Consider the following 13,711-nt stretch of genomic DNA (forward strand, 5'->3'; position numbering starts at 1 on the left):
ATTATTAAAAACAATTTTTAAAAAAATGTTTGTTGACTGAGTGATCTGAAAGCCAGTAAGAATAAAGTTGTCCTTTGGACAAGGTCTTGGGTAAACCACAAGTCATAGGGGTAGAATTGTAAATTAGGACAACTTCTTCTTATAGTGTCTGCAGTTTCAGAATCGTGGATGGTACCCTCCTGTGCAGTCATCAGACTTTTTAGCTTCATATCTGTCTTTTCTACCACACCCACAGATCAGTCTCATCTCTGACAGTGAAGAATTAGCAATATCTTGGCTGGAGGTTCTTCTTTTGTGGATGCAAGGGAGTAGAAATCCACATGGTTTCGGGATGTTTACTCAACAGAAGGCAATTTCCTTAATTAAAAGGTGAAAAAGGAGAAAGCCCCTGCAAATGGCTTCTTTAAATTTCCCTGTCAGAGGAGAAAATTTATGTTTTGTAGGAGAATCTTCTGGTTTCTAGACCAGACAGTGGGGTGAATAATTGACTAAAATGGAAAATCAGCAAACAGGTTGAAGACTTGTTGAGGTAGGTTAAGAACGGTGCTTGGACTTTTGCTGTACAGCTCTTTCATATAATGCCTGCTAGTCACTTATTGGTTGCAGGATCTAGTTTATGGTCTGTATTTGCTGCAAATATGCTAATTAGCACAAATGCTGCAATTTTGTTTTTTAAAAGCTGCTAATTACCTTTTAATTATAGTATACAGACAGTTGTGCCTGGTGTGGTAGTTAATAGATCCCCATGGAGCTTCTTTCTTTTTCTTGCTTCAATTTGCAAAAATATTATTTTTCCCTTGCCATTTTAACTGTAGAGTCGCTTTTGTCTTCCTTTGTCTGGATTTTTCTTGCTATGATTCCCCCCTGTCTTAGATATCTCCTTAACATTTGTGATAGCAGGGAAAAGTATTGAGCTGATGCTCAATAATAATTCACTTTTTTGCTACTTAGTATAAATTCGTGAAAGAAAAAATGAGCATTCACTTTTTTGCCACTTGGCTGTTCATTTGTGAAAGACAAAATGCTAATTTACTTTTCTACCAGTGGAAATTAGTGAAGGACATTCTAGAACTCAGTTTCTTAAATTGTGGCTCACAACCCCATATGGGGTCTCGTAACTGAATGTAGGGGATTACAAAATTATAATTTGTCAGTAAATGTTTGATTTGTATGCCTATTTTGTATACCAATTTATGTGATATCACATAAAAATTTCTCGGGCAAAAAAGAGTCACTAATGGAAAAAAGCTTAAGAAAACAAATGCTTCATATTTCAAATGGGATTTTTAGGGAAGAGATGAGAAATAGGGTATGGTTTTGTTTTTTGTTTTTTTTAATACTAAAGGAAGATTCCAATCTTTAAAATTAGTGAAGAACAGCAGCACAGCAGTGTCTCACACATCTGGAGAGAGTATATTGTGTGCACAGTTTCCGATTTCCTGGTAACTGCCTTTACTGTCCTAAATCTGTGATCCTGTTACTGATAACTTCAAGTCACTTCCTGTTTGTGAGGGAATGAATCTCCAGCCGGAGTGTGTGCTTGTTGAACTGGTCAGCAGTTATTAAAGAAGGAACAGGAAACCAATCTGCTTAACAGTTGTGCTTTAACAACATAGGACAAACTGTAGCTGAGTGATAATTGCAAAATGAAATCACATGTTGTAAGTTTTCCTTGTAAAAATGAAGCTCCAAAAATAGAAATCCTTTTTTTGGTTATTGTCTTTTTAAATTTTTCTTTATATTTTAAAAATTTATGTTTTATTTATATATATTTCATATACTTATTCAAAAGTTGGACGGATGTTATCATATACCACAATCATTTTCCAATTTGTCATCATTAAACTTTTTCTTGCATCTTAGTGGCTTATGCAGTATTATAGACTTAGACTCCTACCTCTCTACTAAGAAAATTTAATAGTGTTTCAAACCTGTTCTTTGGATTCAACTGATAATTGTGCCCATTATTCTTTGAGGATGGATGTTTTGTCACATATTTCTTTAAACTGGGAATTATTTTTATAGAGGTTAAAGATCTAAAGGCTGCATCCTGTGACCAACTATAATTTTCCTCTTCTCCTTACTTTTTCTTCTTCTCCTTCTTTTTCCTTTTCCATCTTTCTTGAGCTGATTTGTATTTGATTGTTTCAGACCATGGATCGCACCTATATTTTCTGAAGTTATTGAAATTTATTTTCTTCCTACCTAGAGCCATATTTTGGCCAATTTTTTTGCTACTGAAAATGATTGAAGGACAAAGTCCTTTTCTCCTAAGGTTCTCATCAATTGTACATCTTCAGTTATTTCTCTCTTGTTTTCATAGACCCATTCTCACTGTTGCTGCGTCTGTCTCTGGGGAGCATTTTAGCTGCCCTTCAGGAATTTGGTATCAAGTAAAGTGTGCTTAGAGTAAATTGGGAATCCTTTGAAACCCTCAGAGCATCATGGTCATGCACTGGTATTATTTCACTGGTTGATGTGTTTTTTAACTAGGAAGGGTCCTGAAGCCAGCTATTCTATCCTGATTCTAAATTGAGGAAATTTCTATAGATTAGTATGTGAGGAAACCTAGCCTGTTTCACTGAAGTGATTTTGAGCTGCCTCCTAAGCATCAGAGATGCTCTTGCTTTTGCTGGCAGAAGGGTGAATTATTCGATAAGACTTCAAGGGAAAGAATCTGCTTTGCAGTAATTCTGCCACAGGAAAAATGGCTAGTGCCAATTATTGTGGGAATGTTACAGTTTGATTTTTGTCAACAAAGTATGCTCTCGTTTTCCAAATCTGGCATTGATCTGAATATTTTCTCTTCTGTAGACTTGTGTTATGAATTTCACTTGATATTATTCAATTTAATTGGCAGAAACTAAATGCTTTTCTATGTGCAAGGCACTACTCTAAGCACCAATACTACAAAGACCAGTTCCTCCACCCAAAACAGTTCCTGACCTCAAAGAGCTTACACTCAACTTTTAAATAGTTTTATTGATATCTTTTTGTTTCACCAAAATGTCTTCCAGTATTCCTCCTTCCAGAAAGCCATCTCATATAACAATATTTTCTAAAGAAAAAAAAAAGAGGAAGAAGAGGGGAAGAAATCAATAAATCCAATCAAAATACATTGAAAAAAGGCTGTAAATATATGCAGGAGGGGGAGAAAGAGAAACATAATGAGTTTTGTTTTGGAGGTATTGGAATTGTGATACCTATAAGACACTTGGGTGAAGTTAGCTAGGAGACACTTGAAAATATGGCTCTCCAAAGATGAAAGCCTTTTGCTGGAGAGCTAGTGAGATCACAGAAAGAATTAAATGAGAGGGAAAAGGAGAGAGCTAAGGGCAGTCCTTTAAAGGAGACTTAGAGCAGTGTCATGAAAACCCAATGAGAAGAAAGTCTCTAAAAGGAGTACTTTTGGCAGTTCTATCAACTATTAGCAGGATGAAGACTGAATGAGACAAAGCCATTGAAGATTCTAGTACAGAGACCCAATGTGCTTTCATTGGTGAAATCATTGATAATTTCAATTGCATGATGGAGCCCAATGCCAGATTGCAAGAGTAAGTTGAATGAAAGATGAAAGTACATGCGACAGATGTAGCAGCTCTTTCTAAGAATGAATGTTGAACTTTATAAAGAATAGAGAGGAGAAATAGTTTTTCAAATGGAAGTTGTTTGATGGGAAATCTTTTATTGTGCTTTAGGAATCTTAATAAGAGTTTTAATTTTTGGATAATGACATGCAAATGATAAGCTTTTAAAATGTGAGTAAGAGACAGCTTAGTTTTTTAGACTGTATTACTCTATAGGAGATGAAATATATGTGCGTGTGTTCTTGCCTTCATGGAGAATTCTTCTGTGAAGGCAAGAGTGGTAAGTGAAATGTTAGCTGTCAGGTGATCATTTTAAAACTTCTTAGTAGCTAAGACGGTTTGTTTCTTATGCTTTGTACCTTTCAAATACAAATAGGAGGTCTTTGTCTTTCATCAAAAACTATATGTTGGCCAATAGGACCTTCTCAGTTATTGAGTATTGTTTGACTGTTATTACTGTTATTTAAAGATTTTGTTATGCTGTTCTAAATTAATGTACAACAGGAAAAGAGATAGATAAACCACTGAGTTCACTTACATATGTCAACAAAACTAATCCTTTTATATGAAAATTTTCATTAGTGACTTGAATAAAAGCCTAAATGATATTTTATAATATTTGAAGATGATGCAATTAGGAAAAATAGATATTGCATTAGATGACAGAGCCAGGCTCTTGTTGGACTGGGTAGAATAGTGGACCATATCTGTATAATAAGATGAAATTTAATGGGGATAGATGTAAAGTGTTAAATAACACTTTACATCTATCCCCATTAAATTTCATTTTTAGAAATCAATTTTGTATGTACATGATATAAGGCATAAGCAGTAGCAATTTTGGGAGGAAAAGACCTGCTTTTAAGAACAATATGATTCAGTAGTGTAATATGACAGTTGAAAAAGCTAGGGCCGTCTTGGCTTGCCTTGAAAAGCATAGTTTTCAAGGATAAAAAAATGGCTTATTTCCTATTTGCCCTGTGCTGGTCAGACTACAACTGGGATTTTGTGTTTACTTCTGGGCATTATGTTTAGAAAGTACAATAAAAAACAAGAGAAAACTTTTCGAGGCCATTGGCAGAGGACCTCAAGGTCTGCTGTAGGAGGTTCCATCCATGAAACTGGGGATATTTAGTTTAAAGATAACTATTCTCAGGGAACATGTTATCTATGTTTAGAAACTTGAAAGAGTGTTGTATAAAAGAGGAATTACATTTGTTCTGCGTGGCCCCAGATGGCAGAAGCAAGATCACTGGGGGGAAATGGCAAAGAGACAAATTTAGGATTGATTTCAGGAAAAAAGGTAACAATAATTCGGGCTGCTCAGAAATGGATCGGACTGCGGAGGAGTGAAGTTTTCCCTCCTCATTTAGGTTCTCAAGCAAAGGTAAGATGATCATTTGTGGGGTGAGTTGTAGGACAGATTCATTTTAGGAGATGAGTTATACTAGATGACCATAAAGATCTCTTCCAACTCTGAAATTCTGTGTGTTTTGTGATTTCCTTTGTGCAGAGCACAACTTGTCCAATATGACTTATACTTGGGGTCTTACATATCTTTAGGGAATCTGCCCAACAACATATTGGGGACTTTCCTTTGGAGGTCTTTGCATGGGTGGCTACCAGTCCAGCATGTAACCAGTCCCCCAGTTATACACTATACTTTCTTTTTCAGGTATCTTTTTCTTTCCTTGACATCCCTTACACCAGTGACATCAAACTTAAATAGAAATGGCTCTCTGTGGGCTTCTTGGTAACTTAGAAAACCACAAATTAGCATTATATTGTGCATTGCATATAATTGTATAGTTTGTTAAGCATTTCTTAATTACATTTTAATCTGGTTCCAACCACACTGGGGAGCTTTTCAGCCTTGAGTTTGCACCACTTAGATTCTCCATTACAGTTTTTTGTTAGTAATATGTGAAAGCAAACTCATGCCCACACTGCCTCTTTGTTGCCCTTTGGATAACCCTCAACTTTAATTGTTTCTGGGACATATTTTCTGTGACTCACAGACATATGGCATCACTAGAACATTGTTGTAGTGTTAAAAACATTGGGTCCACCAGTGCCCTTCATTTGATGTAAAGTCTGGTTAATAAACACCATTGCAATATGTTAAAAGAAGGCTTGACTGAAATGTACAGAATGCAGATTCAAGTTTTTTCATTGACTTTTTATTAAAGAGTTTGTCTCGGTTATTGTGAACATAATACTTATATCAAGCATCCAAATAGTCTATAATTTAGCTGTAAAACTTAGAGTTCCCTGGGAATCAGAGAGGTTAAAAATTACACCCTCCACAGTCAGATAAATTAATTAAGTAATGTTTAAGTAGCACCTGCTACTGTATGTTAAGTACTTTATTGTAGCTAATATTTATAAAGCCCTTACTATGTGTCAGGTACTATGTTAAGAATTTAGTTATTATTCACTTGATCTTCACAACAATCCTGGGAAGAAGATTGCTCCCAGGAATAATTAGAGAATATCAAAAGTATTGTAACCCAAGTAATCCTGAATTCCAGATATTCACCATTTTGTATAGATTCTTTGTGATAGTCTTTTCACATGTGCATAGATAATACCTGTATAATCTAATTTACCCTTTGGTTTGTTTATATTCCCAAAATGTAAGTAAATTTTGTAGTGACTAAATCTTATATTAAAAGGTGATATTGAAGTGTCCCTGGCTCAGTGAATGAACCTTGCGGAGGGAGCATGGACTTGTAAGTCAGGAGACCTAGTTTTGAACTCCATTTCGGTTACTTACTATCTTTGGCTTTGAGATAATCATGTTGCCTTTTCAAATTCCATTTTTCCCCCTCATCTACAAACTGAGAGAATTGGACTGGACAAATACTTCCAGCAGAAAGGGACAGAATCTATAATAATCGTCTCTTAATTTTTTTGGTCATATAGGATTAGATTTTCTCTGTGCTCTTTCTTAAAATTTCTCCATTAGCTGACTTAGAAGCATTTTACCTTGTCTCTGGAGGGTTTGTCAAAAAGTGAAGAAATAGGTAGTTCAATCCTGAAAAATTCTTTGTTCTGTTTTTGGGTGCCGACTTGTAATTTGAGAGAGGTGCGCTTTTTCTCAGAGCTACTTTATGTGGGATGCTTTTGAAGGACTACAAAAAAATGGATTGTTCTCTCAAGAAATCCCTTTTGACATTTTGGGTTGCTTGCAATATTATACCGTGCTATTTGAAAATTGTATTAAGAGTCGATTATTCTGACTGCAATGTCCTGGCAGACATGAGTATGTCAGATGTCTTGGCACAGTTTTTGACCAGAAGGGGACTTTCCCACTTCTTTATATAAGCAACAGCCAGAATGTGTGGGAGATTGATGAAATCTCTTCTGTTCTAGTGAAATGCTTTGCTCTATGTGCTACTTAATGAAAACAGACTCTGTGTGTGTGTGTGTGTGTGTGTGTGTGTGTGTGTGTGTGTGTGTGTGTGTGTGTGTGTGTTTAAATGAGATTAAGAAGTGAAATTAAAACCTCATAATGCTTTCCTTTGCTATGGAATGTATTTTTAGACCATATAATGCAGGCAGTCTCCAATTTACAACTAAGTTGTATTCCCAGACGAATTGATTTATGTAACTTGGAGTGTATTTTTTCCGTAGAAATGGTCTTAAAAGTGACTTTTCAGGTCTGAGGTCAGCCGGTAAAGCCTGTTTAACTCAGATAATAGCAGAAATAGTGTATATGTACAAGGGGGAAAAGGTAGGAAACAATACAGTGGCGTTAAAAAAAGATTTCCAACATGTCTCAGTACTAGAAATTGAATGAATCAGGAAAAACAATTCAGCATAATTGGATAAAAAATAAATTTTTGTTGTTGCTGTTGAATGCTGGTGCTTGAAGAAAAACAGGATGATAAAAGACGTTGAAGCTGGTGGTTCAAATGGAGGGTTTGAAGGGGCTTTTGATTTTTTTCAGGGATTTTACAGGTTGATAACTCTGGTTTGTTATAATGTCTAATTTCACTTCAGTCCATCCTGTTTTTCTTTTTTCTTGCTACATGTGTATGACTAACACAACCATGCTTATCAGCCATGTTTAAATTAAAAAATGGAATAAAGAAAATAATGCTTTCAATCAGGCAATAAAATTTTCTCAACCCCCTCAAAGCAAGTTTTGTCTTTTTGACTTGTTTTTGAGTCTGTCTGTAGCCTTAATTCCCAGACTACCTTTAAAAGAAAAATTCTGCTTATTCTGCTTAACATTTTCAATGTCTCTCATGGTTTCATAGTCTATTTCAAATGACCTCTCCAAAAAGTCATCATCAGATCATTCATGATTTCTTCAGCAAGCAAAGCCCAGTTGCTGTAATCTCAGATTTCTAGATCTTCATCCAATTCAGTCTTACTCCGAGGTAGCATTAAGCCATGGATTGGTCACTGGGACAGAACTAGGAGCCAGTACAGGCCTGTGATCATCAGTGAGCCCCCTACCCACAGTCACATCCTCCTAGCCACTTGAGGACTGTTTATTTTTCTTTTTTATCTTTGAGCAGACATAGTGAGGTATGTTCTTGAATCACAGATTTTGAGCTGGGATTTCAGAGATAGTTAGTCCAATGCCCTGTTTTATAAATGAGAAAACTGTGGCCCACAGATATTAAATCACTTCTCAAGGTCATGCAGATGCTAAGTTTTCCATCTGGCATTTGAACCCAGATGTTCTTGCTGAAAAATTCAGTACACTTTCAGGACTAATTTTCAGTTTCTATTTAATTTAATTGAACTGGGAGCTTGAGGAGAAGGTAAAAATGAGGAGAGGTTGTCTGTAGGAAGTGGTGGAGAGGATCTGGGACCATTTGATCTTGGCTTTAGATTGCTTTCCTGATAACTATAAGGTAATCAGGTGGTTAACTTAAGATCAGGAAGACCATTTTCCAAATCTGGCTTGTCTACCTTGGTTTCCTCATCTGTACAGTGGAGATAACAATAACATTTACCTTCCAATTTTGTATGAGAGAATATTTATAAAGTGCTTTGCAATTGCTTAAGCCAAAATGCTTAATATTGTTATTATCATCTCCAACCTCTCAGTTTCAAGGCAACCAAGCTTTACAGTTAAAAGGGCTTATTATCTATAGCTCTGTCTTCTTTCATATAATCTAGAAAGTCAGTTAGACAGATGAATAGGTAGCCAGGATTAAGATGTGGAGGGGAATTCCTTATAGTAACTGTACAAAAGGATTAGATATCCCTAATGGTGGGTGACTTACAAACGCTAAGTTCTGTGATATCTGGGAGGAGAGAGGAAAGGGGGGATCTTTGGGAAGGAGTCCTGACGAAAAGAAGAGGGGAATTTCTGTAACCTTTGTGACTTGAAAGGTGACTGTCCTATTTAGGATGCTCAATGAATGTAAGGGTCAATTATAAGTTTATAAATTGAGGGCTATATATGTGTTAAAATTTTATAACAAGCCTTTTTAACAAAGTATTAGGTTTAAAAATACCTTATTAGAATAATACTTTGTATTGATTATTTGGGAAAATTCTAAAACTTTAGAGTTTAGTACCAATCAACTACAACCTCTCTATGACATTTTAAGGGGAGACAGTGCTTTAAATTCACCACGCCAGCTTACAAAAGAAGCACAAAAGGCTTTGAGAGAAGTTGAACTGGCTTTATCCAATGTGGTTGAAAGAGTCACTCAAAAACCCTTGGAAATATCAGTTTTTGCTACAAAAGAGGCACCCACAGCAGTCCTTCATCAAGGAGACAGAGTGATTGAGTGGGTGAACCTCCCAGCACAACCAGAACAAAGCCTTACACCTTACCCAGTGCTTGTGGCTAGGATTTTATTAAAGGCTATTAAGAGAGTAACACAATTATCTGGGATAAGTCCTGAAAAAATATACACATTCTATACTAACGCACAGATTAATGTATGCTGTGAGAACATCCCAGAACGGCAAATTTTATTGGCCACCGCTCCAAATTTTGCACATGGATCTCCATTAAAGATTACCCGGCTACTACATAATTGGCGATGGATTTTTGAAGAAAAGGTTTCTAAGGTTCCTCTTAAAGGACCAACAATCTTTACAGATGCCTCCAAAGAAAATATTTGTGCCATATACTCTCATGATTTAACCATAAAGAGAGTAATCAGGACTCCTTTTCAATCCACTCAACAGAATGAATTATTTGCTATCATGCTAGCTCTCACTTATTACCCAGGAGACGTAAATATAATTACTGATTCAGCCTATTCAGTAGGTGTAGTACAAAGAATTGCCACAGCCCAAATAAAATTTGCAGCCTCCAATATTTATCAGCTCTTTAAGGAACTTCAAGAGCAAGTGAGAAAACATCCAGGCAAGATTTATATCTTGCATGTCCACTCACGTAGTGGACTTCCAGGTCCCATTTTTGATGGAAATTCAAAGGCAGATAGCCTTCTAACCATGTTAGCCAGTAGTCCTTTATTTCAGGAAGCACAAGAATCTCATTCTAAATATCATCAGGCTGCTCGAGCTTTACATTTACAATTTGGAATCACAAGAGAGGAAGCTAGGAGCATAGTAAAAAGCTGTACAGCTTGCCTTCCGTTCCATGTTCCTACACTCCCTCCAGGGAAGAACCCTGGTGGTTTGAGACCCAATGAAATCTGGCAAATGGATGTGACCCATTATAAATCTTTTGGTCGTCTATCTTTTATTCATGTTGTGGTAGACACCTTTTCAGGATTCACATTTGCAATGCCAGCAGCAAAAGAGACAGCCCGAGTGGTCACTGAATTCCTTATACAAGCTTTTGCAATTATGGGTGTGCCACAAGCAATAAAAACAGACAATGGACCTGCATATACGTCCAAACATTTTACACACTTTTGTGCACAGTATAAGATTTTACATACCACGGGCATACCCTTTAATCCTCAAGGGCAGGCAATAGTAGAGAGAAGAAACAGAGATATTAAGACACTCCTCCAAAAACAAAAGAAAGGGGGAGCCACAGGTAGCCCTAGGGAACTTCTAAATTTAGTTCTCTATACCATTAATTTTCTAATTTTTGACAAAGATGCACTGGCTCCAGCAGACAGGTTTTATAACCCACCAGAAGGGCAGTGTCCAGTGAGAGCATCTCCACTGTCCTTAGATAATCGCCAGGTGATGTGGAGAGATCCAGAAAGTGGTGAATGGAAGGGACCAGATAGGTTAACTGCCTGGGGGAGAGGGTTTGCTTGTATTTCTTCAGCAGGAGAAGGAATCAGATGGGTGCCAACAAGTCATATTCGCCTTGTCCATCAGAGAGAGACAGAAAAAGAGAAAGACCTCAAAATAAAGGAGAAGATCTAAGAAACATCTGACACTGAAAGAGCATGGATAATAAGAAGACTGTTAAAGAACTTTAAAACCAGCAGGAATCATTGGACTTCCTCACACAAGATGAGACTAATGGACAATGGACTTATGGACATTTATAAATTTTCAATTTATGATTATGTTATATACTTCTAGCATGTGTTACGTTACTATGTTACTATGTGCTTATGTAATTTATGTAATTATCTGTAATACTTCCCATATTGGTGGATTTATGTTTCAAGGTCATTTATGTAATTATCTGTAATACTTCCCATATTGATGGATTTATGTTTCAAGGTCATGACTGTCCTATGTTCTAAATCAAAAGAAAGGGGGAGATGTTAGGATTACTAAGTGAGAACTCAGGTTTTCTGGACAATTACAAGGTGAGAACTCAGGTTGACTTGATAGAGGGGGCAAGCTCATTGGCTGGGGTGGTTCTTCCCAGAAGCCCTTGCATTATCCCACGCCCATTCTCTGGGAGGATAAAAAGAGACAGCACTGGGCGCAGAGGGCAGATCGGCCTGGAGAAGGATAAGAGCTGGAGGAGATTCAGAGCCAGGATTCAAGAAGAGGACTCTGAATTGCATCAGGCTTGACGGGGCTCTCTGCAGGAAGGGAAGTCACTTCTTTGGACAAGAGTTAACAGCAACTGCCTGGAGACAACGGTTCGTTACAGGAAGAAGAATCTGTCTGAGAGATTTGAGTAGACACAGCAGATCTCTTCCCAGAGAGCGATCCAGCAGCTTCTAGAGACGACAGCACGCTACAATCCTTCATGTCATTTCTTCCATTTAATTCTTAGTTTCATTTAGACCCTCTACAAGCCCACCTTTTGCCTTTGGGTATATGGTAATTTACATTCTTTGGGGTTTATGGAGTTCTATAATTGACAGTAAAACAAATGGACCTTTGTTCTGAGGAGGTGCTTTTGGGTATTAAAATCAGTGCACAATTTAAATTTTCCAAGGACAAATCAACTTCTTATTCTAGGTCCAACTCACTTCTTACTCTGGACCTAACTTATAGTTCATATATAGCATTTGTCTAAGATGAGTGCAGTGGTGGATAAGTGCTGTAGGTTGTCCATGCAAGTGCATGACATCATAATGGAAAATATATTCTTCATCTTTTGAATTTTTTTGTATGAATGATTAATTTGAACTCTTAAGTAATTTAATGGATCCAATTAAATCATAATTCCTCCTCTTCCATGTCTTCCTCCTCTTCTTTTTCCTTCATTTTCTTCTTCATCATCTTCATCTTTGTCTTGTTTTCTTCTTCGTTTTGTCCTTCTCCTCCTTCTACCTCTCTCTCTCTCTCTCTCCATATGTACATGCACACTCACCCAGATGTATATGTATGTGTATGTGTTACATATACAAACACACACAGAATATTCTGAACTTGGGTTACAAGGTAAGTTTTCAGTTCCTATCTTCCTAGAATTTACAATTCATCCTATCTTGCCATACTAGGTTTTTAGTGTTTATTGAATTAAATACCTATATTTCTTGAAGCAAATCACTTCACTTTTTCCTGCCTTAGTTTCATCTTTTGTAAAATTAGAGTTAGACCATATGAGGTTCTTTTCAGTTCTAAAAGTCTGTGGTTCTATGAGTCACAGTCTTGTGATACTTTTGTTCCCCCTCCCTCTTTCAATAACCAAGCTTTTTATCCTTCCCACTCCCTTCTTTCATAAAATTCTTTTCTAGTTAGAAAGGTCTGGGATGGTTGCTTACAAGTACAATTTACTTAATCATATATGATCACAAGCTTTAAGGGGGTCTCTGGTCTATTCTTTTCAATTAACATAAATTTAATCTTCTTTCCTCACTCTCTTCCATTTGAATAAAAGAAAAACAAAATCTGGTGTGTGTGTGTGTGTGTGTGTGTGTGTGTGTGTGTGTATACACACATATACACATGTACATATGTGTATACATACATATATATACACACTCAGTCAAGGAAAATAGATTTCCTACATTGGCCATATCCAAAAAGTATATATCTTATTCTTCACCTTAAGTCCATCACATCTCTGTGAGGAGGAGGGTAGTATGTTTCATCATGGATCAATCATTGCAATGATTAGAGCTTTTAAGTTATATTTTCAACAAAAATTTGCAGAATGAAATACATTGTATAAAGTACTCTGAAATAGTAATAGAGTACTTACAGTTCTTCTCCTATGTAATGGCTTTCAGTTGAATTACGCTGTTCCATCTACTATGTTTCCCTAGCTGTTCTTTTGATCCAGTCACACTGACTTGTGAGGTGGTTGACTGCAATTAGGGTTACCGTCTTGCTGTAGAAATGAATTAAGCTAGGTGTTACAGACATAATGAATTGGCAGCTTCCAAGTCTTGATGTCAGCTAAACTAGCCAGCTTGCTGCCATGGCAGCCACAAGGATGTCCCAAGCCTTATTGAGCCTCTAACCAGACTGATATGGGTACTGAAGAGGTGAATCAGCAAACTCTTTGGCAGCAGAATCTGGTCTTAATTTACTTGGTTTCGATACAAAGTGCTTAAAATTTTCTCAAGAAATCTAGATAGAATTTTAAATAAAAGTTTTCAGTGATATCTTTCATTTTTTTATGATAAATAAGAAATTTATTTTAAAACAATTCTTTGGTATACATATAATTTTACCATTCATTTTAAAAATAGCTTTTTATTTATAAGATACATGGGTAATTTTTCAGCATTGATAGTTGTAAAACCTTTTGTTCCACCTTTTCCCCTCCTTCCCCTTACTCCTTCCCCCAGATGGCAGGTTGA

General features: G+C 36.5%; 1 protein-coding gene across 10 annotated transcripts in view; it reads left to right on the forward strand.

Moving 5' to 3' along the window:
* GAB1 (GRB2 associated binding protein 1) overlaps window positions 1-13,711 on the forward strand; it is a 162,541-nt gene that overhangs the window by 43,903 nt on the left and 104,927 nt on the right. For 2 of the 10 annotated variants that reach the window (XM_074274463.1, XM_074274465.1), the window contains exon 1: window positions 4,453-4,974. The exons of 6 other annotated variants lie outside the window; for them this stretch is intronic. In XM_074274463.1, coding sequence (XP_074130564.1) covers window positions 4,822-4,974 — 153 coding nt within the window. In that variant the 5' untranslated portion in view covers window positions 4,453-4,821. Of the gene's footprint in view, window positions 1-4,447; window positions 4,975-13,711 lie in introns of those variants that run through there. 2 more of the 10 variants (XM_074274462.1, XM_074274467.1) reach the window with 2 other exon arrangements.

The sequence above is a fragment of the Sminthopsis crassicaudata genome, chromosome 6 (genome assembly GCF_048593235.1).
Source record: "Sminthopsis crassicaudata isolate SCR6 chromosome 6, ASM4859323v1, whole genome shotgun sequence".
In the NCBI taxonomy this organism is placed as follows: Eukaryota; Metazoa; Chordata; class Mammalia; order Dasyuromorphia; family Dasyuridae; genus Sminthopsis; species Sminthopsis crassicaudata.